Genomic DNA, 27,087 nt, shown 5'->3' with positions numbered 1-27,087 from the left:
TATATCCTAACAAAAGTTTAGCAAAAAGAAAAAAACAAGTGATAGACAAGTTTATACTTGATTATTGATACCATTTTTTTTCTTTGTTGTAGTTACAAGAAGCAGAGGATCAACACACAGAGGCTGCTCAATGTGTTGAGAAGATGCAAGATCACTTACAAAAGTATAAGCAGCATACAAATAACTTGAGTATAATTAAAATAAGCAGTGTAGTATGAAAATTATATCAGTTACTATAACAAAGCTGTGTGAAGTCAGGAGGAAAGTTCAGACTTAAGTTACTTAAAGTGCATAATTTAGGGTTGGGATTGTAGCTCTGTATTAAAGCTCATGCTTTGCATTATGAAGCCCTTGATAGATCCCCAGTACTGCCAAAAGAAAAAAGTGCATGATATTTATACATTATCCAATAAACTTAGCTTGAAAAATAATAGTTACCAAATTAATGTCTTTCCAAATTTTGAAGAATTTAGGTACTCTTTCAGATGTTTTTCCAAAAATTATGTAGTATTTTAAAAATTGTTGTAAGAATAATTATTTTAAAATATACATTTTAGGCTTGAAATCCAGAATTCTAAGTTAAAAGATACAATAAAAAAACAAACAGGAAAAATTGAACAGCTTCAGAAAAACCTGTTAAGTGCAAATTTGGTAAGTCAAGCTCTTATTAATCTGTGTCATGCTAAAATGGAATTTTTTATTTCTTCAGTAGTATATAGGAATATTTTAGGCAATATGAAAAATCTTATTGATAAAAATATTTGTGTGTTTACATTGATAATATTGTTAAGTCCTCCCTATAGAAGTTGACTGAATGTATAAATTATTTTGATAGTAAGATTTTTAAAAAACAGTGTTTTACACATTTCACTTTTTGTTTATCTGTTCATCCATTAATAGACATGTGAGTTGTCATGTTGTTCTGGGCATTGGTATGCAAGTATCTGTTAGAGTCCCTGATAATATTTTAGAATAAGAATAACTTTTTATTCCTATAAATTTAAGTAATTATTTGATTTAGAATTCTGATTTTTTTCTCATAATCTAAACCTTTCAGTGATGTTTTTAGAATGAAATACTTTGTATTCCTCATTAAGAATGAATAAGAGGTCATTATACAATCATTTTTACCCAAAGGAATATGTTTTCTCTTTGGATTAAAAAAAAAAAAAAAAAACGACAGATGCCAGAAAAAGTTGGCGTGGTTGCTTGCTTTAATAGGAACTTACAGAGTAACATAGTGCTCCTAGACTTATAGGTTCAGAAATAATATTTTTCCATTCATCTTTTGTTCATTAGCCTTTCAAAGACCTAACAGTCCAATCTCAGAAGGACTGATGGTACGTCAAATCAGGATGCCATTTTATTGATGTATAATAAAAATCATATAACTCTTCGTGGGCGGGGTGGGTGGCTGGGATTGAACCCAGGGCCTTGTTCATGTGAGGCAAGCACTCTACCAACTGAAATGTATCCCAGCCCAAAAATCATATAGCTCTTTACCAAGCAAAGTAGAATTCTATTATTCATATTTTCCTTTGTAAGAATTATGATCACAAGATTGCATTGTGAACATTAAACTGGAGCAATGAGTTATTTGCTTCCACTAACAGTTTCTTTTTTTTTTCTTTTTTTTTTTAATATTGTCTTAGTTGTTGATGAACCTTTATTTATTTATTTACGAATGGTGCAAGAATCAAACCTAGTGCTTCACATGCTAGGTAAGCACTGAGCCACAACCCTAGTCCCTAATTGGTTTCTTTAAGTCATTGCAGCTAGATTCATGCAATTCCATTATATAGATACACTTGTCAGGGGAACTAGAACATTTATCTAGAACATCTAACTAGAACTAGAATGTAATAAGGTATGAAAAATTAAATAAATTTGTAATAGTACCCAAAACTATTGAACTTACTCAAAAATAATGAGGGATCTTCTAAAGATGCCCAAAGAAATTATTTTGGAGTATGACATAGTAATTAACTACTTTGAAGTCTACTCTTATTAAATAAAAAATTTTTTAAAAATTGGATTCAATCAGAAATTTCATGAGAGACAGCTTTCAGCCAACTCAATCAGTAACCCCTAACTTTCTGCAGAAAGTTCTTATTTTGTGGGTCTCTATGCTAGTTTACCTGGGTTGAGACATTTGATATACACAACTTAGAGATAAAGAAAAGTCTAGACTGGAAAGAATAGAGAGTTAGTTATAACTGACTCAGCTTCCACACAATATGGTTGAGTATACATCTGAAAGGAAATTGAGAACAAGACTTCTTTAATGTTATGTCTTTATAAGAAATTACCTAAAAGGAAACAAAAGCAAACAACTAACAAGCTTCATGGAAATGTTTAGCATTATGAAAGAAAATCAAGATGAAGTATTCTGGTTATCATCCTAAGGGTGAGAACCTCCCTGCCACTCCCCAAATTAGAAAACTATTACTTAAAGTAACATTGTTTCAGTTAGCGTTTTTGCTGCTGTGACTAAAGGACCTGACCAGAACAACTGTAGATTAGGAAAAGTTTATTAGAGAACTCCTGGTTCCAGAGGTCTTAGTCCGTAGAAGGCCAGCTTCATTCTTCAGGGCTTGAGGTGAGGCAGAACATCATGGCAGAAGAGTGTGGCAGAGGGAAGCAGCTCACATGGTGATCAGGAAGCAGAGAGAGTGGTCTCCACTCTCCAAATACAAAATATATTACTCCATAGCCATGTCCCCAGTGAACCACTTCCTCTAGCACACACCCCGTGCCTCCAGTTGCCATTTAATCCCATCAGGGATTAATTCACTAATTAGGTTAATGGTATAGTCCAATCATTTCTTCTCTACACCTCTTGTATCACACATGAGCTTTTAGGGGACATCTCACATCCAAACCATAACAAACATCAGTAAGACTTATCATAAAAGTGCATAATGGGGCTGGGGTTGTGGCTCAGAGTTAGGAAGAGTGCTTGCCTAGAATGTGTGTGTCACTGGGTTCTATCCTCAGCTACCTCATAAAAAATAAAATAAAGGTATTGTGTCCACCTATAACTGAAAAATAACTAGATGAAAATAAAGTGCATAAGATTGCTATCTACAGAAGTTGTCCACACCAAGTCATAGCCTATGAGGTTATTGTCTATGAGAAGTTAACTAAAAGAAAGAAGTAAAATTATAAATGATCTCACTAATGAGGTTAGGTTTAGAAATATGAATTAGACAGTCTTGAGAGTCTTAAATCTCTGTTGAAGTCTTGAGATATAAGGAACTCTGATGATTTTAAAAGACAAATAGGAAAGGACAGAACTAAACATCAAGGACTCCAAAGTTTAGAAGAGAAGTGGGTCTAAAGGAGCAGAGGGAAGGGTTGTGGTCACTGTTATCATTGCTGCTGAGAAAAAAATACTTCTCAGAAATACTTAAAGAAAGGTTATTGATGAACCTCAAAATTTTTTATTGGAATTATAGAAAATCAGATTTTTAGTGTAAGAGAAGATAATGTGGTGAAAATATATTTTAAATTGAGATCTTATACTAAAGATTATTAAAATATAATGTAAGAGGACAAACAGAAAGCCACAAGAATCAAGAAAAAGTTATGTTTTTGTATACCAATCAAAGACTTAGGGTTGGGGTTGTAGCTTAGTGGTGGAGTGCTTGCTTTGCTTGTGTGAGAAATTGGATTCAATCCTCAGCATCACATAAAAATAAATAAATGAAAGTGTTGTGTCCATCTACAACTAAAATATATATATATATATATATATATAAAAACACAAAGAGAAATAGCTTGAAACTCCTGGGGAAATGCTTACAAAGTAAAAGTATTTTTCTCATTTCAGAGTCAGGTGAGTATCAAAAATGTAATGGGAATCAGACGGGAGTTTCACCAAAATTATCTTAGCTAAATATGATTTAAATAAATTTGGAATATTCTTGGACTACTGATGAAAATGTTTCTAGAACATGTTTAGAAACTAAATGTAAATATAACCACTCTTTAAGAAACATTTTTCTTCATAACTTACATGCAAAAACTTCTATTTTGAACAAATTATGGCAATTTAACTTGTAGAAAAGAAAATGATGAAAATGTAGATGAGTTTTAGCTATTTTAAGAAAATCATTATTTTTGAAGTCTGTCCATAATGGCATCAGATTTATGAAATATCTAAACACATATTAGTCATGAATTCATGAGAAATAATATTTCTAAGAAAAAAGAGTCTACATTTTTTAAATAATTTTTTTAAATTTTTTTAAGTCTGAAGATGATAAGGAACAATTAAAGAAACTTACAGAATTAAAACAATCTCTGGAATATACTTTGGATCAAGAAAAGAAGAAAAATGACAAATTAGAAAAAGAGCTAACTGGGTAAATTTTATATTTCAAATCTTTTTAGCTAATAATTAATTGATATTACTGTAATTTTACTAAAATATAAATATAAATTTATTTTATATCTGCATTTTCATAATTAAACAAGTTACTCTAGTTTAAAATTTTCTTTACCACAACACAATCCGAAACTTTTCAAATCCCCAAAACAATTTACTCTAGTGGTTTTTAGAAACAGCAGAAGTGCCTTTGGGATATTATCTCAATTGCACAGTTCTAATCATCTACTTAGAATTTTTATTTCTGAAGATGTTTTTGCTTTCTTTTTTTGATTCCTTGTCTTCAGTATTTACACATTTGAATATCTAAAAGCCTATCTTTGTCATTCCTTAACAACTTCAAAAATTATCTTGTTTTTTTTAATTATAAAATATGTAGTGGAGATATACTTCTTTATTCCCATATGTATATGAGAAATGTTATTAAAATTCTTGGTTTAATACACACACTTACACACATAAATACATATCCAATATAGAGTCAGCCCTTGGTAATGTGCAAGGGTTTGGTTCCAGGAACCCTGCAGATACAAAATTCATTGATATTCAAGCCCCTTATATAAAATAGTATAGTACAGTTTGCATGTAACCTACTCCATCTTCCTATATACTTTAAATCATCTCTGGATTTCCTAATATATAATGTAATATAAATAATTGTTGTACTATATTGTTTAAAGAATAATGTCAAGAAAAATGTTTTGTACATGTTCTGATACAATTTATTTTCAAGTATTTTTGATCCATAGTTGGTAGAATGCTTGGATATGGAACCTACAGATGTGGAAGTCTTAATCATCCGTATATCTCATACAAATATATATGTCTGAGTTAAAAATGAAGAATTAAATCAACAGTTGTGTTTCTATCACTAGAGGCAGGGGGTGATGGGGAAAGGACAATGTTTTTCTCTATCTTTACAGCCACTTCTATGACTGCTTTTTTATTTATTTGCTTAGAAATTGAATTTATTCTCTGATTCTAGTCAATATTTTTTTTCTCGTTAACTATCTGTTTTTATGGTTTTGCATCTCTTGCATTTTCTGACACAAAGCCTAGCAAAAAACTCTCTTTTTTGTATGGGAATGAACCTATCAGGGACTTAACCACTGAGCCACGTCCCCTGCCCTTTTTATGTTATATTTAGAGATAGAGTCTAGCTAAGTTACTTAGGGCCTTGCTAAATTGCTGAGGCTGGTTTTGAACTTTCGATCCTCCTGCCTCAGCCTTCTGAGCTGATGGGATTACAGGCATGCACCACACCCTGCTACATTTTTTTAAAAAGTCTAATTTCTTTTATGACTTGCTTCTTTTACTTAACATAATGTTTTCAAGGTTCATCTTTGTTGTATCAGTACTTAATTTCTTTTTATGCTGAGTAATATCCTTTACCCATTATCTGTTGAAACCAAACTCTGCTTGGTTTTTGTTGTAGTTTTATTTTCCCTCAATTCAGACTTCAAAGATTTTTTTCCTCTTTCTATTCTAAATGATTTCTTTGATATTTTGTTTTTGTTTTATTTTGTTGGGATTGAACCCAGAGCCTCTCACATGCTTATCCCACTGTCCTGTTTTCTTCTTATGTAGATCATGATCAACAGAGTCCAAAGTGTATTTTTGTATCCCTTTAAAACATGTCTTTTTTACCTTAATTACTGATCTCTGAGTTAAAACTAGTATTTAACAATAAGTTATTTTTATATTAACAATAAAATGCATATTGATAATTATAAGAATTTGTATTAACACTTTGTCTGCCTTACATATCATAAAATTTTTCTTCATATTTATCTAAGATGCTAATTTCATTAGAATGCTTTCAAATAATGTTGGGTTAAAACAGATGAGAGCAGATCATAATTTATAGCTGTTTCTTTTCTGTGATAAAACATTATCTAATGATTTTACTAGAATATTATTGTTAATATATAATAATTATTAAATATTTACTCTTTAAAAACTTCTACCCATTCTCTGCATTCTTTTAGGTTTAAGAAACTTTTAAAAATGACAAAAACAAAGTTAAATAAGTATGAAAATGGGGAATTTAGTTTCCATGAAGATTTAAAAAACAGTTCATTTGAAATGGATATTCCAATTAATATGCTTATATACAAGGTAATTTTAATCAGTTTTGGGAAAAATCAAGCTTATTTGGGGAAATATAAACTTTAAAATACTTTGCACATTGAAATGAAGACTTTTTTAATTTTGTAGACTTTTTTGTATGATTTTTCTATTAAAAGAGCCTAATGTTGATTTTATGATGTCTTAAACCCTGGCTAATAACCTAAAATCAAGCAGTAAACTATTATATGACCCCAAATCATGAGTACCAAATCAGTTTTTTCTTTTTTTCATTGAGAATTTTTTATTAGAGCTTTATACATAGTAATTGGGTTCATCCCAACAAACTCATATATGCATTTGTTGGGATATTATTAACATACCATGGGCTGGGGATGTGGCTCAAGCGGCCCGGGTTCGATCCTCAGCCCCCCATACGAACAAAGATGTTGTGTCCACTGAAAACTAAAAAATAAATATTAAAAAATTCTCTCTCTCCCTCTCTCTCTCTCTCACATACACTCTCTCTTTTTAAAAAAAAATACCATAAAATCTAGCTATTTAAACCACACAGATAGAATCTTTTGGCATGTTTGTGCAATCATCACCATAATTTTAGAACATTTTTATCAACCTAAAAAGAAACTATCACCCATCCCCTTCCCCACTTATGGAATCACCAAACTATTGCATGTCTATAGATTTGCCTCTTGTAGACATTTCATGTCAATGGAGTCATACAATATGTGGTCTAATTTCTTTTATGACTGCTTCTTTTACTTAACAATGTTTTCAAGGTTCATTCTTGTTGTATCAGTACTTAAATTCTTTTAATGCTGAGTAATATCCTTCTATATGGATATACCATATATTTTGTTTATCCATTCATCAACTGATGGACCTCTCAATTATTCCACTTTGGGCTTTTATTAATAAAGCTGCTATGGGCATGCCTGTAAAAGTTATTGTTTGCAAATGTTTTCATTTCTCTTGGTTGTGTACATATGAGTGGAATTGAATTGAAAAAAGATCCATGTTGCAGAATGTATTTAAATTTGCTTCTGTGGAAACTTTTTGCTGCTTGAAGAAATTTGTGCCTTGTTGACTTCATGACATGATGGGAAGTCATGCTTGCAAAGATGAGTCCATACCTTTCCTTTTCTACATTCAGTCCTTTAGAAATTCTTACCCAGAGCTTCCCTCTTGGTTCCCATTTCTATCAAATTTTTGTCATAAGATCTGCTGATTCAGTCTCCTATTTATACCATTGTTTTATTAACTCATAATTTATCAAATCACCTATGAATTATTGAATTTTCCCATACAAGGAAGAATTTTTCAGCAGTACAGCAATTAAAAGTCAGGTAATGCTCAGGTAATTTATCAAAGACAAATAATAAAGAAGTAATATGAATTTCAAGATTTCAAAGCCACTTTGATATGCAGAAGCATAAAGCACAACAAAGATGAGATGATCTTCTTTATATAAACAAACTTGAAATAAGATAAAGTAGAAGTTATATTCAATTTCATTATATTCAAAAAATAGTACATTTGTTTTATTGCCCCTGAGGAAAGAAAAATGACAATTTAATACTAAATTACTAAATACTCAAAGCTGCCTCTCTCTTTTGGAATCCACTAATTTAAATCAGATAAAACATCTATTTTTGATTATTAAACCAAATATTTCTAGTTGTTTTTCAACTATTATACTTCAAATCATGTCTCCTTGCTTCCCATTCTTCCACAATCCCTAACTTTAGGGAAAATTCTATAAGAATTTGCAATTAAAGGAAACTTTTTAGAGAGAATTTTTTAATATTTATTTTTTAGTTTTCGATGGACACAACATCTTTATTTTATTTTTATGTGGTGCTTAGGATTGAACCCAGCGCCCCGTGCATGCCAGGCGAGTGCACTACCACTTGAGCCACATCCCCAGCCCCAAGAAAAACTTATTCCTTGATGTCTTTCTTCTAATTGCTGCTTCCCATTGGCATTGTTTATCATTAATAAATTAGCTTCAATGTTTATTAGATCCTACTTAGAGACTAATTAGAGACTAATTTCTACTATGTAAGTTTTCATTTATTATTGTCTCTATTTAAAATCCATCTTCTGTATTTATTGTTTCTTAATAAATCACCCAAAGTTTAGTGGCTTAAAACAATATTTCCCTCTCAAACTTGACAAGGAAAATTGTCTCTGCTCTCCTGAGCTTCAGTGGGAACAGTTCAATGACTAGGGGCTGGAATCTTCCTAAAGTTTGCCCACTAGTATGTCAGGTTGGTTTTGGTTGTTGGTGCTGGTCACTAGCAGAAACTTCAGTTGAGACGGGAAGCTGGAACATCTACACTGGTATGCCTAGGCTCTCTTTGTTGCCTAAGCTTCCTCACAACTGGGTTTCAAGTGTCAGCAGAATGAGATAGCTTTATAAACTAGTGTTGAAGGTCATGTGTCACCATTTTTATCACACTCTAGTCATTACAAGCAAGTCAAACCCTAAATTCTCTATTTTATGGAACTAGGTGTGAAAGAATACCATGTTCTCAAACTAGTACACTCTGTCTTCTTCCACAATGTTTTTACATTGTGCCTACTTGCTACAAGTCTCAGTCATTATGGCATTAGGTTCAAGCTCAAAGTGCAAGATCTTACCATCTTTATTGGTTCAGATGGGGGCTGAGTGGGTTTTTTTAGCCTTTTTTTCCCTGAGGAATCTCCAGAGTCCAAAGGACTCTTCATTTTCACTCATCTCTTTCAGTCCAAACAAGCAAGCAGGGTTTTTGCTACTACATTGTTTTAAGAACTTTTGAATCTACTGTGAATTTCATTGGGGTTCATGCCATTAGAAAAGACACTTTGACAAATCTTTTTGTGACAGGCTTTTCACTTTGGGCTTCCTGTGAAGATATACTGGGACAATTTCTTTAAGATTTATGTACCTTAATGATCCTTAACAGAATTTTGAGGCACTGCCTTCAGTCTTCCTGTAGTCTTCATAAAGGGACTTATAGTCATGTTCTTGGATTCATCTTTACATGGATCCAAGTAGCACCATAGTTTTGATATTATCCCATAGGCCATTTATTTTAGCATTATTTGACAGTTTGATGTGTGGAGATAACTACAAATGGGAAAAAGATATTTGAACCCAATAATTCTTGATTCCTTTATTTAATAGTCTTTCTTTAGCTTTTCTTTCATGTCAGTTTTACTTTCAATTGCTATGTACCAAGATTCTTCTTTCTAGGTTTCAGTATTTTTTCTTCATTGGCTTTGAAGCCCTTTCTGTAGTCTCTTTTGGGGCCATCAGGCTTCCTAACAATCGCTTTGAAAGACTTTTTGGCTTTTCTTTTTGTTTTTCTAGGTCCTTTCTACTTCTCCCTATCTCCTGATTCTACATATTTTTGTTTGCTGCTGTTTTTCATAGTGGCAACTCATATTTAATGTCAGTATCTGGTCAGTTATTGGTATATAATAAACCACCTCAAAATTCAGTGTCTCAAACATTTATTTTGCTAACAATCTGCAGTTCAGGCAAGGTTCAGTGATGCTCTCTCCTTTCTTCTCCACTTGGAATTAGCTAGAGTGACCTGAAGCTGGGGAGTTTAACCATGCTTGTTCTTTCACATGTCTGACAGTTGAATATGGCTTTTAACTAGGCCTTTAGCACAGTAAATCAACTAGACCACCTACATGAGGATTCACCTATAAATTGGGCTTCCTCACAATATGGTGTAGATTCTAAAGGTAAGCTTCCCTAGAGGGAAGTTACACAAACTATATCACATTTTCTAAACAGCATTAGAAATCACACAGCAGTCTACCATATTCTATTCACTAAAAGCCAGTTATTAAGTCCAACTCATTCATATCCAGGAGAGGAAATTGCATGTGAGAAATGTCAAAGAATTTATAGATATTTTTTAAATCACCACTCTTTTTTTTTTTTTTTTTTTTGGTACCACTAATTGAACTCAGGGGCACTCAACCACTGATCCAGCCACATCTTCAGCCCTACTTTGCATTTTATTTAGACACAGGGCTTCACTGATTTGCTTAACACCTTACCGTTGCTTTGAACTCAGGATCTTCCTGCCTCAGTTTCCCAAGCCACTGGGATTACAGGAGTACACCACCACATCAGACTAAAACCACCACTCTTATTATTGTATCTAAAAGAAACTAATTTTTCCCAACTCAGTACCACTGAAATCCTACCAAATATGTGTTATTTTTTGTTTAGTATGCTTCCTCATTATGTGGGTAGAATCAAGATTATGTGGGTACAGTCTACAAGATTATGCTATGGAATTAAGTAATTTCTGCCCCCTCCCCTCCCAAAAAAATGTATGGATTATTTCACTAAATTTTATGTGCTCCTTACCAAGAAACAGTACTTCTTGGAATGCAATTCAAATTAACATAGAACATTGACAGTTCAGAAAGACTTATGACATATCCAAATTTACAAGTTTCATTATTTATGTCTATTTTCAAAGTGTTTTTCTGGAAGCCATCTATTAATGTAGATCTATATAACTCAATATGATTGTCCCTAAAACTTTATATATAATGGGGAGTGTGGATGGGAGGGAAAAAATAAGAGATTTTCTACTGAGAGATGTCTTGGAATTATTTTAAGAAGGAAAGACATGTAGTATGACCAATGTGATTCTGCAATCTGTACAATCAGAAAAAAGAGAAATTGTACCCCATTTGATTCAAACGTATGAATTGTCAAGATCATTGTACTGTCATGTGTTAACTAATAAAAAATATGCATATTGAAACACAAAAATAAATAAAATCATTATTTCAGATTTTCAAAAAAAAGGAAAGACATGAAACAATTATTTTTAAAAATTAGAGTCTAAGATCAAGTGCTAATATGCTGTGGTAAATATTGTGAGTGTAAAGATTATGTTTTTGTGGCTCCTGGTAGTTTTAATTAACTTTTTGGTTTTCTGAGTAATTTAAGGAACTACATTCTAAGAATATAATATATTTGATCACAACCAATTTTATGTCAGAATTTGTTATTAGTTTTGTGTTAGACTCTTCTTAGCCTGCTTCATTATAAAGCTATTATTTTGTTCATGCAGATTGATGATCTTGCAGCAAAACTGGAGACTGCATCTTCAAAATGTCTACATCTGGATAAAAAAAATCAGTTTCTTCATCAGGAGCTATTATCCATGAAAACTATGCAAAAAAAATGTGAAAAACTAGAGAAGAATAAAAAAAAATTAGAACAAGAAGTAGTAAACCTTAAAAGTCATATAGAAAAGAAGAATATGGAAGAACATGGTCAACTAGAACAGTATAAACAGGAGATTGAAGACAGAGCAAGACAGGATTTAGTGGAAAAATTAAAACAAGTGAATCTATTTTTAAAGGTCAATTTATAATGTGCTTTAATTCATTTCACTGCAAATTATATTTTGAATGTATACATTTTTGTTTTCTCTGCTTTGTTTTGTAGGTCTTTTTAGGAAAATTATTTCTGATATTCCTTTTAAAAATTCAGTTTCTTTCATTATTATAATTAAACTGATCTTTTGACTCTTAATGCCAACAAAACTATTAGGAGAAAAAGAAAAAATTATGATGTAATTATACCACTTTTGAGTTGTTCTTAAGTTACATTGTTCAATTTTTTTAAATTTTGAATTGATTCTATGATTCTTTATAGTGTTGGATTACGTAAGTACTAACATGAAAATGATTCGGGGCCCAAGATATAACCCAGTGGTAGAGCACTTGCCTGGCATGTTTGAGTCCCTGGGTTCCATCCCCAACATTGTGCAAAAATAAAATTCTAAATGATTCAATTTTTATAATTTAGATTAATACAGTTGATATTGATGGTATAAATATTTTAAACTCCGACATATTTTTTCATATATTTGGAATTTATTTCTAAGTCACTGACTCAGAACTAAAGGAAATAAATATACAATAATTGTTTGGATTATAATTATTCTTTTAATTTGCTTTAGACACAAGCAGCATCTCAGGAAAATTTGGAACAGTTAAGAGAAAGTAATAATGCCTCAATAAGAAGTCAGATGGAACTCAGAATTAAAGACCTGGAATATGAACTGTCTAAAATGAAAACACAAGAAGATTCTAATAAAATAGAACTGGAAAAATATAAACAACTCTATGTAGAAGAATTTAAAATTAGAAAATCATTACTGAATAAACTAAACAAGTAAGTCAAAACAGAATCATACAGAATAAATTAAGTTCATTAATTTGTCTCTAAAAACAATCTTTAGTTAGATTCATAAGATCAGTAAGATGGGAAAGATAATTATTGACTTAATTTTGGAAAATATTGCTGGTAAATGAACTTACCTTTAAAAGTAAAAGTCTGGGACAGTTTATATTACTTCCTTCATTTGTTTGTTTGTTTGGTTGGTTAGTTGATTTGGTTTTATATGGTTTTTAACCCCTTAATATTCTCATATGGCTAACCTGATTTATTAGTCTTAAGAAAGTTTTATTATTATCAGATTACTTGTCAGCATTCCCTTAAATGAAAATATCAACAAGTTTGGGGAGATTATGACATAAACCCAAAGGGTAAATTGCTATGAATAACACTCTCCAGGCACATTCTGCCACTGAATGAGTTAATTTTCCTTATTTTGATGATTGATATTATATTATATTAAAGTATACCTAGAAATAAAAAGTTCTTTAAAGTTTTTCTTCTCTATAAATAAAACAAAATGTGATATAGGAAAAGAGTAACAGTGATGAGAGAAATATAATTTGCAAAGTCATTAAAAACAAGTTCTTGGTCATGTGAGGGGGTGTTTAGAAGGCAGAAAGGGCTAGTCCCTCCTCTGATGCCTTGGAAATTATTATATGAGATAATTGCCTTAGTAGCAGCTTTAAATTCTTTTTAATCACCAACCTGGCTATCGCACCTACCCCTAAAGGTTGATGTCAAGTGTTTAATTTCTTCAAAGTAATGGTGAAGTAGATGGTCTAAGCAAATGCTTGCAAAATATCTTTGAGAAATGTTTTTGAAATCCCTAAAATAGTTGAGTAAATACAGTATCCCCAGTTTTTTTTTCCAGTTTCATATTTTTAATTATATTTAAGGAGTACTATATGAGTTCTATTTTACATATTAAAATGGCTGTCATTGCCAAGAAAATTAACATATCCATCATCTCTCATAGTTACCCTTTAAATACAAATATCCCTAATGAAATCCTCAAGAATCTTGTAAGCAGAGCCCTTTAAAACATGCAACCAGTAAAAAAAAAAAAAAAAAAAAAAAAAAGAAAATACAAATTGCAAAAAAGAAAAATAAATAAATAAAATAAAACAGCACCAGGAGTTATCTGTACATCATTGATAGCCATTTCCCTCCCTCCTACTTTGAATTACTTGTTTGTTGTTCTTTAAAACAATTTTAAACCAATAATTGTATAAAACTCTTTAATTTAAAAAGTCATTTTTTAAAAATTCAAGTCATTTATGAGTCCTTCTGGGAAATATAAGATACTACATATTTTCGTTTTGCAATCTTCTCAGGGCTAATGAAAGACTACAGGATGTCAATACTCAACTTCTTGTGGAAAAACAGAACAGATCTTTACTCAGCACTGTTAGTCCAAGGCCTGTCGTAGAGTGCTCTTGTGTTGGAAGTCTTAATAATAGTTTGGTACTCAACAGAAGTTATTTTCCAAGAGAAAACTTAGTGGTTCCTACTTCTAACCCAAAGCCTTCAAATAAGAGCATGGAGAACTACTTAGCTGAGGTTAGTTATGTTTTTTTCCCCCTTTTGGTCTCAGATTTCTGTTATAATTTTCTTTTTAATTTGGTAAAATACAGAGTTGTTTAATGTGTGTTAAGTGAAGTTGACAATAATCTGTGTTAATAAAATAAATTTAAGATTTTTTTTAAAGTTTCTGTTGTTCATTTTCAAGAGATACTCATTTGTTAACTTTATTCATTAAATGAATTGATTCAACTTTTTTGAAAAGCTGCCTTTAAATTAGATTTTAGAAAATGAATATTTCTGCTTATAACTCAGCATATACTTTGAGATGATTTGGCTTACTTTCTAAGAAATTTTCATCTTTTAAACTCTAAGAAATTTAAAGTTTTCATGCACCATCCCAAGTTTTCTACCTCTAATCAAAAGTCAATGATTGACATCCACAAACTAAACCACATATATATGTGTATAATTTAAAGAAATCTAATATAACTTTTTAAAGATCAAACCTGCAAAAAAAAGATTAATTTGTTTTTAAGTTACAATTTTTGCCATTTTCACAAATAAGAATATATTCTTAATTACTAGGATCTTTATCTCAAATATAGTAAAATATGCTATTGCTGCATACTATTTATTGCTATTATAATAGTTTTTAAATAGATCAGTTAAGCAATATTTGAAATTTTAAATGAAGTTCGCCTGTGTCTATCTTGCCTTCATTTGAATGATTGATGACTAAGATGGCAGTGATACCAAGAGTCTTGTTCATCATTTTATTAGCTTAGTTTTATATTTTTTATGAAAAAAAATGAGGATGAGGGTCTAGTACCTCAGAGGTATGAAATTGGAATACTACCTGCAAAAAGAGAATGAACATTAAATACTTAAATAAATTATTAAGCATGATTCAAATATAAAATGTTCTAATTATTTAATAGGAAAAAATCAAGAAATATATCATTTTACATGAGAATGGTAAATGTAGTGTAAATGTAGTTGCAATGAAGAAGATGATTTGGGAAAAAGTTTTTTCCCAAATTTTTCTAGATGAAAGCAGCAGGCTTTGTTTTGTTTTAGTATTTCTGGACATGTTGAAGAATAATTTATTTTTAATTTAATCAAGCAGTTTCAAGATATAATTTATTTCTTTGTGGAACATTATCTTGCCAATTCGTAGTAGATATTGAAAAGCACTCTCCTATCAAGATAAAAATACATGTCTGTATAGCTACTGAAGAATGAATGCCTTGAAAGGTTTTTTTAAAAAATAAATTTATTTTATTTATTTACTTTTATTTAGTGCTGAGGATTGAACCCAATGTCTCACATGTGCTAGGCAAGTACTCTACCACTGAGCTACAACCCATCCCCCTTTGACAGGTCTTATAAAATTATCATTTACAAATTTTTTAAAGAAAAACGTTCCCTTCTATAGTTGCAAGGAATTTTACTTTTCCTGTTAGGAAAATAAAAAATAAATAATACTACAAAAGGTGCTAACATACCATCTAAACTGATAGAAAATGGTAGGATATTTATTGTTTTTTTGTTTGTTTTTTTTTTTTTTTGGTTTTGGTATGGTTTTGTTTTGTCTTGTTTTTTTTATTTTTTTATTTTATTTTATTTTTTTTGTACCAGAAGTTGAAACTAAGGGCACAACTCACTGAACCACCTCTCCAGCCCTTTTTGTTTTTAATTTTGAGACAGGGTCTTACTAAGTTGCTGAGGTTGGCCTTGAATTTGCAATCTTCCTGTCTTAGACTCCCTATTTGCTGGGATTACAGGAATGTGCCACCACATCCATCGATGAGATATAATAAAACAAGACATAAAGACTTATATGATTCCAGAAAGAAAATGTTAAAATTAGCATTAATACTAAACCTTTTTACCCAACTTGCTTATTTCCAAGTTTTTAATATTTTGGACCATTCCTCTTATAAAGTTATATCTCATAGCATTTTTTCCTAACTTTAAATAAAATTGTTATATTATTGCTCTGTTCTATGATTTCAGTAGTACTGGTTGTTGATCGAGTTTTCTCCATGTTCTTATCATTTAGTTCTTATTTTATCTACTACATTATATGAAATTTAGCCTTGACACTTAGCACCATTGTAGTGACAATTACTACATATGTTTTGCTAATTTTTACTTTTAGTTTTTGCATTCTAATATAAGTCTTAGATGTTGTTCTATGGAACAAATACATAGTTTTATTTGTTTTTATTCATTTTTATTATTAAAAATGCAGAGCTTGGGGCTGGAGATGTAACTCGGTGGTAGAGTTTGGGTTTGATCCTCAGCACCACATAAAAATAAATAAATATATTGTGTCCATCTCCAACTAAAAAAATAAAATAAAATAAAAATGCAAAGTTTTGGCCTAAACAACAGATATGTCACTACTTAGATTTTTTGGTATGTAGAATTCTTTTCTGATAACTGAAATCTTTTTTGTTTTGTTTTGGGTGCCGGGGATTGAATCCAGGGCTTCATGGGTGCTAAGTACACACAGTACACTAAATTATATACCCTGCCCAGATAAGTGAAATCTTTTCCCAGTGCCCCATGATGGTAGAGATAGGCAAGTGCTCCTAACACTGAGCCACATCCCCAGCCCATTGATTGGTTTGAGATTTTGGGTGTATTACTAAAACTTCAAAATTTGAAGTGACTTATTTAAGCATGACTTATTTAAGCATGACTCTACTTCTCAAATGTCCATTTAATTTTATCAATTCTTATTCTCAATGTGATGGTCCAAATACATTAAAACCAAAACAATATTCCTGAAACTTTTAACTTTTTACATGAGGGACCATTGTATCTCCACAGACTTTGGGGGGTCATATTTCTTCCCAAATAAATATAGACCTGTTTTCATCACCAAGGAAATGCCTGTCTGCTCAGAATTGTAACTCTAATCACACTCATATAGTTATGCTTATTACTGTGAAGACAGAGTTAAATAAACTTGTTTATTATACCAGTTAAATGTTATATAATTACTCCAGTCCTCATTTCATTTTATCTATTAAGCCAGATGCCATTTAATCTTTTAGAAAATTCAGATAATCTTTAAACTTCTAATTTTCTCCTTTCATTTATTTTATATGGCTCTGTACTTCATTTTTCAGTTTCCCAATTAACAAAGGGACAAAATACAAGTGTTATTTTCTTTATATATTACCCTATTTATAATTTGATAGTGAATTGCAGTGGTTTAAAACATAAACAACTGTTTTCATTATATTTGAGTGGATATTTTTATAACATTTGAGTGCTCCTTGAGAGAATGATGTCAAAATTTAATTTTTAAAAATTGTTACTAAAAATATATTAATGGTGGAAGGTGTGTATGTACACAGAACTATGTATATTTATAAAAGTGGTCTCAAAAAGAGAATGAAACATTATTTTCTAACATGTAAGCTCAAGTATCATTTAATAGGAGCCTGTCAATAAATTCTCTTAAATAAATAAACATTTATTTTTATTGTCCTTTTCTACTGTTGATTTCACTGTATTACTCTAACTCTAAAATCTTACTTTTAACCTTTCCCCTGTGTAAAATGGGGATTGTTTTGAAATATATACAATAAGAATACAAAAAGAAGAAAATATTAGTCTAAGTCAATAGTCATCTTTTATGGGTTGTTGTGTGATAGGCAGCAAATAACACTCTTCCTCCCCGTCTCAGTTCAGAATATAGGAGTCCAGCAGAGGGAGATCAACACACTAACTTTATTCCTAACACATAACAACTAATGGGTGATTGTGGCTTAGATGTACAGTATAGTGGTCTTCTGATGCTTCATTACAGATGAGATGCTTACATACAAAGTTGTAAGAAGAAGAAACAAATATTTGACATCTATTCTGGGAGCAGGCTACCTGCAGAGATGACAGAAGACCTGGTTTCACTTTATTGTGGGCAGACATATCTCTTAAAGAGATGGCATATTTAGGCCAGTGCATTCAGTGTGCTTCATCTAGTTTTTACACATTAGGTAAATCTCTCCTTCTCTCATGAGTAAGGTAGCGAGAATACAAGTCCTCACTTGAGGCCAGGGAATGAAGTTTTCCTGTCATTTCTGCCTAGACTTAAATTATAATTGAAACTAAACTCACTTCTTTATATATCCCATTATCACTTTATATGTTCCAGTATTCCTTATATATCTCTTAATGATGAGAAGTCAAGAAGTATGCTGGACGGTAAAAACAAATGTGTTTTGTGTGTTTAATTTTTCTATAAATAATTTGAATAATTTATTTGTGGAATAATTTTGGTAAATCCTATTTGGAGAAAATGAATAGTTCTTTTTTAAAAAATATTTTTAGTTGTAGATGGACACAGTACCTTTATTTTGTTTATTTAGTTTTTTTAATGTGGTCCTGAGGATCAAACCTAGTGCCTCACACATGCTAGATATGTGCTCTATCACTGAGCCACAACCCCAGCCTATGAGTTCTTTTCCTTTAAGGAATAATTTTCTCAGTTTATAGCTTGCTTGGTTCAACATGAAAATTTTTCTCCTTTGAGTTCCCTGTTCTGTAATGTCTAAACTTTATGCTTTAAAACTTAAGTTTACTTAAGTATTAGAAGTTATGATATTAATTTGTATTCCTTTATTTGTATTGATAACTTTTAGAACTTACAGTTTATTAGAGAGCTACTCTTATATCTTAGACTTAAACATTATTAAGCTACATGAAAAAGTTTTACATATGAATTTTCTCTGAGCCACACTTAAAAATCTCTCTCTCTTTCCTAAATATTAGAGAAGTAGTTGCAGAGAACTCCAATCTCAGTAAGAAGACCTAAAGCCCATTCCTGACTTGCAACCAGTTGGCTTTGTGACCTCAACCAACTTATGTCTGAGTTTATTTTGGTTCTTATATAAAATTAGGATTATTTTTACTTTCATAATTTTCTAAACATTTTTTCAAACAGTAGAACTTTTTAAAAATGATATGAAACTATATTATATTAAACATAGAAGTAAAGCTATCTGACTAAAGGATGTCTAGAGGTTTTAAAGCTCTGACTTCCTTAACCCATTATCCTTCAGTTTCACCCTTTAGTATCTTAGATTTCTATGGACATAGTTTGAAAACAGCCAATTAGGGGATAATTCTTCTAATAAGTTAAATGCATGGTACAGAAATTGTTCTATTCTATATAATTTTCTCACTTTCTTACTTTTTTGAAAAATGGAAAAGTTTAAATGAAGTTGCAAATGTTCTCCCTTTATTAAGGTTGTACTTCAGGCTTCCTTCATCATCTGAAACACAATCTCCACATAAAAATAAACAGAAAGGCTACAGAGAAAATGAGGAGTGTTTTTATTAAAAATGTATTTGACTTCATAATGAGATAATATAGTTTTCAATTTAATATTAAGCATAACATGAAGATTAGCAACTTACTAAACTTTTAAAATTTCTTCTAATAACATTTAGTTTACCTTAAGCTATTTTACCTTGTGAATTTCAAAAGACTTTGCTATTGAGTGTAGTTGTGCACACCTGTAATTCCAGCTACTGTGTGGCTGAGGTAGGATTGCAAGTTCCAAGACAGCCTGGGTAACTTAGAAAAAACCCTCTATTAAAACAAAATTTTTAGGAAGAAGGCTAGGGATATAGTCCAGTGATAGAGCATTTGCCTAGCATGTGTGAGGCTCTGGATTCAATTCCATTCCATCAAAAAATAAAAATAAAAAACAAGCATTTGAAGTACTCTTATCTAAAAATACGACAGTGATTAGTGTCACCAAGATACATTTCTTGTTTGTTTTTTCCTTCCATAATCTGTGGAACTCTATTAAACCATTCAACTAAATACAACAGTTCTGAATTTCTACTAAGGGAAATATGAGGAAACTATGATTTAATAGGAAAGTTAGAATTAAATGAAAGGCTTTGTTTCTTGTTTTGTTTGTTTATTTGTTTGTTTTTTGTGGTACAGGGGAATGAACCCAGGACACTTAACCCCTGAGGCACAGCCTCAGCCCATTTTTCATTTTTTATTTTGAGACAGGGTCTCACTACGTTGCTGAGGCTGGCTTTAAACTTTCGATCCTCCTGCCTCAGCCTCCTGAGCCACTGGGATTACAGGTGTTCACCATCATACACTACTGAAAGGCACTTTTTAAGTTATTTAACATTTGTCGAATTTAACTTGTGAATTAAACTACCCCATCCTCTCACCAGCCAGCACAAAATTGAAGTCTTCAGCACACTGGACCTCTTTAAGTATGCTTTCAGGTGACCATCTCCAGAGCAGCCCCCTCACTCAAGGTGTTCTGAGTCTTTTTCCCTCTTAGCTTTCCTTTCTTCATTGGATTTCATTCCCAAAGAGCAGTTGCCCTTAGCTGTCATTAATGGTATAAAGTATTCAAAGGTCAGTGAAAACCTGAGAGGGAGTTTATGGAGGGGGAGCCCACTCCATATCCAGAAAAGAGGGTACTACTTCTACCAGGTGCTCTTTAAGAGTTCGGAGGAAAAACTGCCACTTAAAATTTGTTATATCACAAGTATTCTCTAGAGAGAAAATTCATATATTGAGTACAAGGCTAAAGGTACAGCTAAGAAATAGAATGCATATTTACCATACATAATGCCTTGAATTTAATCCCCTGCACCAAAAGGGGAAGGAAAAAAATGGAAGGAAAAAGAGAAAAGGGGATTTCTTCAGTATAAAACATATCTTTTGAAAGCAAAATTTTTGTATTATGCAGATATTTGTGGGTGAGATATAAAGACATAATAAAATCTATTACCTATAGTTAATTATAATAGAAGAGCTTTTGGATGAAAAGATAATAACACAACATTGGTAGTTGCTTAATTTAAGTCTTATAAAAATATATTTTACATTTGACATAGTGTTTATTAATAGTAATATGATTCTTTCAATAAAGGCTTCTCCTTTCATCCAGTATTGAGTTATTTGTACAAAACTTGTCTGTAATGCTGCTGTCACAGAAATGTTAGCAAAAACAGTGGCTTAAGATATTAGGAAACCTGTCAATCAAAACAATTTGTCATCCCACCTAAAATTCCTGAAGGTTTTAGATATCACATTATCATCATATTTGTTATGTTCAGTATCTATGTTAGGCCCTGTTTAGAGCACTCGTAAGAGAATAGCTTTTCTACAAAAATATTTAAGAACATTCTAGATTTGGACACCTGCAAAATAGTTTGAAGTATCCCTACACATTTTTGTAGTTAAGTAGATAACTATAACAAATCAATGTTTTAAAAAATTGACCCTAATTTCTGAAAAGAAATAAGTTACATTTGAAGAGCTGTATATTTTTCTTTGTTTCCAAATGTAGAAAGTCATGAGTCAATGAAAAGTTAACTTTGAAAACTGACTCTAACATATTTATCCTTTTTTTCAAGCAAATTTTCTGAAATCTTTGCATCCATATTAACAAAAAAAATGTTTGTTCATAATCCAAATAGTATAATGTTTTAAATCATTTGTCAGTGGAATTTTTAGATAACAATACCACTTTATTTATTTGTTTTAAGATTCTTTGCAGAAAAATTAATAGCATAAAACATATTAAAGTTTGATTTCCTAAAAGTAGAGAATGGAAATGAAAAATCCATTAGAGTAAAGAGTTGAGAAATTTTATAAAGGGCAGAGTTGCTTAGAATCACAACGTCATGCTTTCAGTATAAGATATGAATTGAATTGATTAACCTTTGTGTTAATAAAACAGCATCCTTCTTAGAAGTCTTAACTCCATGGGAAAAGAAAACATCCAAGAGTTTGTGTCATTACCGGAATCACCTTACTAGCAATGTGTGGCTTTTAAAATCTTAGAGATTTGCAGTCTTAGTCTGCAAAATGACATTTCAGATTTACCAAGTTAAAAATCCACCTGTGTTTGCTGAATGTGTAAGTGCTAGATGTGGCTTTAGATTCTGTCCCTGAAGCTTAACATAGCTGGCCCTGGCAGCATGGGGAAGTCCCCCATGAATGTAGTAAGCAGCTTGCCTGGGTCATCATGGCCTGACCTCAAACCAGCTTAAGGCTTTTAAATCCTCTCTCAGAATTTGCAATTCCAGCTTCTCTCCTTCCTAGTGAGAGAGCAAGTGGGAAAGGATTAAATATAGCCATAGAGGCTCATCAGGACACTTGATAACTCTGGAGTTTTTAAAAGCTCCCAAGAGAGGATTTTTCAGCTAAATGCCAACCCCAGAAATAATTCCATTTTAAACAGTTCTCATTCATCCATCCTCCACTACAAAGGCTAAGCTTGACTGCCTTTAGCCAGGCAGACACACTAATGTATGTTTTATTCAGCAATGTTATACAGAAATCCACTAGTTGAGTTTGGAAATAGGAAATGAAATTGCCTCTCAGTGTAAGGAATGGCCCAAGCCAGCTTCCTATTTGATTTTTTTTTTTTTTAACTGATGGATGGTGCAACATGTCTACATGGCTATTACTAAACTTTATATAATGTGTGATTTCAGTTCAGCTTGAAAAATAATCTCCTTACATGTAGCAGTACATTATATTACTGTTAGTATTTCCATTTTGAATCCTTGTTATTGCAAATGTAAAAAGTAATGCCTACTTTTTAAAACATGTTTGATATGCTAAGTATTGTGCACAATTTAAACTTTTTTTTTTTTTTTTTGCTTTTTCTGTTTTCTGGTTGTGTGCTTCCTTTTACAACAAGCCTCTAGAAACAGTTTCTGAAAGTTACTGAGCTGTTTGTAATGCAGATGTACTTAGGGAATATGTAAAATAATCATTTTAACAAAAGAAATAGATATTTAAGATTCAATACTAATCCAGGAAAAGGGTCTCTTGTGTAAAACGTTTATCTTTGGGTTCAGTGTTTGTCTTTGGTTTTACAAAATAATGTGTATTTTCAGTATTTTCTATATAATATCATAAATTGTAGAGCGATTGCAATGTATAAATAAAATGGGTAAATTATTTTGGAAAAAAACATCCTTCTGAAATTATATATATATATATATATATATATATACATATATATATACACTTAATTGGCCAATATTATTTATATTTTTCATCAGATGAAGTACATATAAATTGTACATATAAATTCTCTATTACCTAATACTGAAAATAGGAATTTTGTTTAATTTGTAATTTTTGTAAAGTAATTTTCAAGTTAGATCTAGTTTCTAAAAGCCTTATTTAAATTAGGCCACATGTTTCTAAGTGATATAACATTCTCATAATAATGTTTCCTATTTAGCTTAAACTTTATAAATACTGTTTAACTTATTTCAGATGCAGCAGAAGTTGGAAAAAAGTATAACTAGAGAACTAAAAGAAGGTATGTGGACAAAATTCATTTCATTTAGATTAATTTATCTTGAAATAAACTATAAATTGCAAATGGCATCCCTTTCCTTTGTTTAATAGATTCTACTTTAAATATTATTTTCTAATATACTTTGAGTGAAAGATGTAAATTATAGACATTGCTAATGAAGAATATACTTATTCCTCACTTATTTATGTTCCATAGCTTTTAAAATTTTCAACAAGTCCATGTAACTCTTTTTTGCTCAACACTTTCTTCTTCACTTCTGCCATCCCTGTGAAACTTATGAAACTGTCAAACTTCACATTGAAATTGTTCTTATAAAAGAAAGTTATTATCAAATACTCAGGTTTGTAACAAAATCCTGGCCTCATCTAAGTAACGCTTAGTTAAGCAATTGTAGTTCATTAACTATCACATGATAAGTCTCATTTTAAATCTCCTGTCACTTACTTAGTCATTGCTTTATGCTTTGCCCTAAGAAAAATTTCAAATTCCTTAGCATGAACTAAAAATACCCAAACCAATTTAATTCGTGGCATTTTCTTTATTCAGTTTTATCTCTTTTATCACTTAGTGTGCTCTACTTCTTGGCTCTAGACTCTAGCCACACTGAACCTCTTATAATTCCACAAGTGTTCTTCATTACTTCTAGCTGTTTGCATATACTTCTTTCCTCTTTCTGTCATACTTTGTCCTTATCCTTTGGGTATCAAATTACATACCACCTCCAAAAAAACCTACAATACTAATACAAACTGGGATACAAATTCCTTCTCTGTGTTTCAGTAGTGCCCTATTTGATACGTGATTCTATAGCACATGCCTGTCCATTTGTGTTTTCAGGTTGTGGTATATGATTGTTGTGATGAACTGTATCATCTTGTCATTCCAGTGCTTGTCATAGTACCTTAGAACATAGTGGTTGAACTGATGACTGGGGAAACCAGAACTCTGATACCCAGCTATAATGATATTCAGTGTGCAACAATGAACAAGTTATATTTAATAGTGATTCTGAATTATAAATATACATACATATTAACACTGATAAAATTCTCAATTTTAATTTTATATTGTTTAAATAAACAATATAATTATGATAATATAGTTCTTTCTTTTTCTCTCCAGTGGCTGATGAACTTGAATCTGGGTCCCTTAGAGCTTCTCCCCTAGGATCTACTCATAAGTCAAGTCAAGATCTACTTTCAGAAGCATCACAAGAATATGTAGAGATTTTAAAGAAAAAATACATGATCTAAAAGATAACATGTCATCTATTAGACTGTTTATATAATAGTTAACATAGTTTCCCAGACATGTATGATGTGAAAATTTTGAAGTAAAATATTTTTGGCTATCATATATGTATGATGAAATAATATATAATACTTTAAGCTGTTTCTTGGCATCTGTCACTAACTTTTAAATGGATTTTGCGAGTGAAAACTAGTGTTATTGACTTTTGCATACTCAAATTCTCAAAATGCCAGCTATTTAAACAGTACCCAAACAATTGTCTTGTCACTAATACTTTGGTAGAATGAAATATCATTTTAGTGATAGTTTATTTGTACTTTTCAATTTTTATTAGTATATATGTCTATAAATTTAAACATCATTTTGGTATAATGATACTGTAGCCCTTGTCAGTGTTTTAACGTAGTACAATAGTTACACTGCCATCAAACTTATATAATTTTAATTTTATTGCATTATTTTATTTTAAGCACTAATTAATTGTTCTTTCCTCATGGAATTATTTTATGAAACTATAGTATAACAATCAAAGTCAGGAGATTAAAATTGATTCAGTATTAATATTTAATCTACAAAGCTTGTTCATATTTTGCCAGATATCCCAATAATAAGCTGTATATATTCATTATTTGTACTTTTTTGCTCAGTGATGCAAAGCTATTTAACACACAAGAGAATTAACAAATAAGTAAATATTCTAAGCATGAAGGGACACAGGTTACTATCAGAAAAATTAGCTACAGAGTTTAAGGTTACCGCCACCACTAGAGCATATCACCAATACCAAACAATATAAACTTCCTGGAGGGCAAGAAGAGATAACTGTGACTGTCATGGAGCTGGAAAAAGTGGGCATGATATGACCCACCTATAGTCCTTTCAACTCCTTAATGAGGCCGGTAAAGAAACTAGATGAATCCTGGAGGGTGATAGTGTACTGTTTTGAGCTCAATAAAGTGGTTCCCCAATGTATGCTGCTGTTCCTTCAATGGCTTACCTGATGGACCATTTGACTATGAATAAGGAGTTCAAAAAAGACCTGGGGAGTCACCCAAGTAGTCTCTGTTCAGGGTCGGTAAGCAGAGGGGAAACTGACTCCTTTGGTTTTAGAATTTGTGGAATTGGGGCAGTACAGATATTTCATTCTAAACATATCTGTATGAAAGTATGTGAATGAGATAGACAGCAGAGGGGTTCTGACCCTACTCAAAAGCCAAAGCAAGTTTTTTTCCCGACCTACCGCTCTGTGGTACCTCATACACTTTGAGGCAGAATTCCACCAACCAAGATCTAGGTAGAAGCTCCAGATCAGGGGCTGATACTGACCTGAAAGGCTAACAAGACCATAAGTCCCCGAAAAGGGAATACCTGGAGATAAATGAAACAAGTCTTTGTGTAATACCAACAGAGGGTAGAACATGGGAAGCACAGAAAGAAAACTAAGTCTTTTGAAATGTATGTTAGAAAACTTTAATATTTTAATGGTTACTATGCGGTGAAACTCACTCCACAAAATTCTCTAATTCTCTGTGAATTAGAATGGCCAAGTAGGTAGGATGGCCACCAGAAGGATCTTTAGACAAAAGTGTCATTGGCGAGGTCCTTTTAATAGTTATCAGAACCCCTGGACACCCAGTCCAATTCCCTTATATTGATTGCTGGCAAAAGATAGTACAGAAACAACCCTCTTGGTTGAGAGCCTGTCTGGAAGGACAGTCCAAGTTGATGTTATTTTAGACTGTATAGCCTCTAAGACCCACCTAAAGGAAACTAAACAGAGGAAAAACCTGACAAAGACAAGACATAAAGGAAACCAATTTTTCCCCATGAGCCTTTGTGTGTGCCAGCCCTTCACCACCATTGATCTCTTGAACTGGAAAAATCATACTTCCTCCCACACACAGACACTCTACGCCATGATTGAGCTGATGCAGTCTAATATGCAGACACACCAACCCACCTAGATTGACGGAGGAATGCAGACAAGGTGACCAAGCAGCTTTAAAGTGGCTAGAGGAACACGCTATGGAAACACAAGGCAACATCCAAGCCTATGTCCAGTCCCAGTTTTCCAACACAGAGCCAGGGTGGGACCCCAACAAAGTGGAGGACCTCTTATAGATAAACATCAAAAGGCCCTAATAGGTAGCCTCAAAGAAGGGAGAAGGAGAGGCTTTAACATGAACAAGATATCAGAAGTACTCCAAAAGCCTGATGAAAGGCCCAGCCAGTTCTATGAATGACTATGTGAGACCTTCCAACTCTTCACTCCTGAAGACACC

At 31.8% G+C, this 27,087-nt stretch overlaps 1 protein-coding gene across 3 annotated transcripts in view; it reads left to right on the top strand.

The window, feature by feature from the left end:
* LOC101971738 (ankyrin repeat domain-containing protein 26) overlaps positions 1 to 25,777 on the top strand; it is a 110,099-nt gene extending 84,322 nt beyond the window's left edge. For 2 of the 3 annotated variants that reach the window (XM_021732532.3, XM_021732531.3), the window contains 9 exons: positions 93 to 163; positions 558 to 651; positions 4,255 to 4,367; positions 6,379 to 6,508; positions 11,569 to 11,862; positions 12,466 to 12,680; positions 14,021 to 14,246; positions 23,509 to 23,554; positions 24,677 to 25,777. In XM_021732532.3, coding sequence (XP_021588207.1) covers positions 93 to 163; positions 558 to 651; positions 4,255 to 4,367; positions 6,379 to 6,508; positions 11,569 to 11,862; positions 12,466 to 12,680; positions 14,021 to 14,246; positions 23,509 to 23,554; positions 24,677 to 24,807 — 1,320 coding nt within the window. In that variant the 3' untranslated portion in view covers positions 24,808 to 25,777. Of the gene's footprint in view, positions 1 to 92; positions 164 to 557; positions 652 to 4,254; positions 4,368 to 6,378; positions 6,509 to 11,568; positions 11,863 to 12,465; positions 12,681 to 14,020; positions 14,247 to 23,508; positions 23,555 to 24,676 lie in introns of those variants that run through there. The other variant, XM_040273714.2, reaches the window with a different exon arrangement.
* Positions 25,778 to 27,087: the final 1,310 nt, after the last annotated feature.

Source organism: Ictidomys tridecemlineatus, chromosome 1 (genome assembly GCF_052094955.1).
Source record: "Ictidomys tridecemlineatus isolate mIctTri1 chromosome 1, mIctTri1.hap1, whole genome shotgun sequence".
In the NCBI taxonomy this organism is placed as follows: Eukaryota; Metazoa; Chordata; class Mammalia; order Rodentia; family Sciuridae; genus Ictidomys; species Ictidomys tridecemlineatus.
The sequence above is the reverse complement of the archived record's forward strand: the minus strand, read 5'-3'. Positions and strand labels throughout refer to the sequence as shown.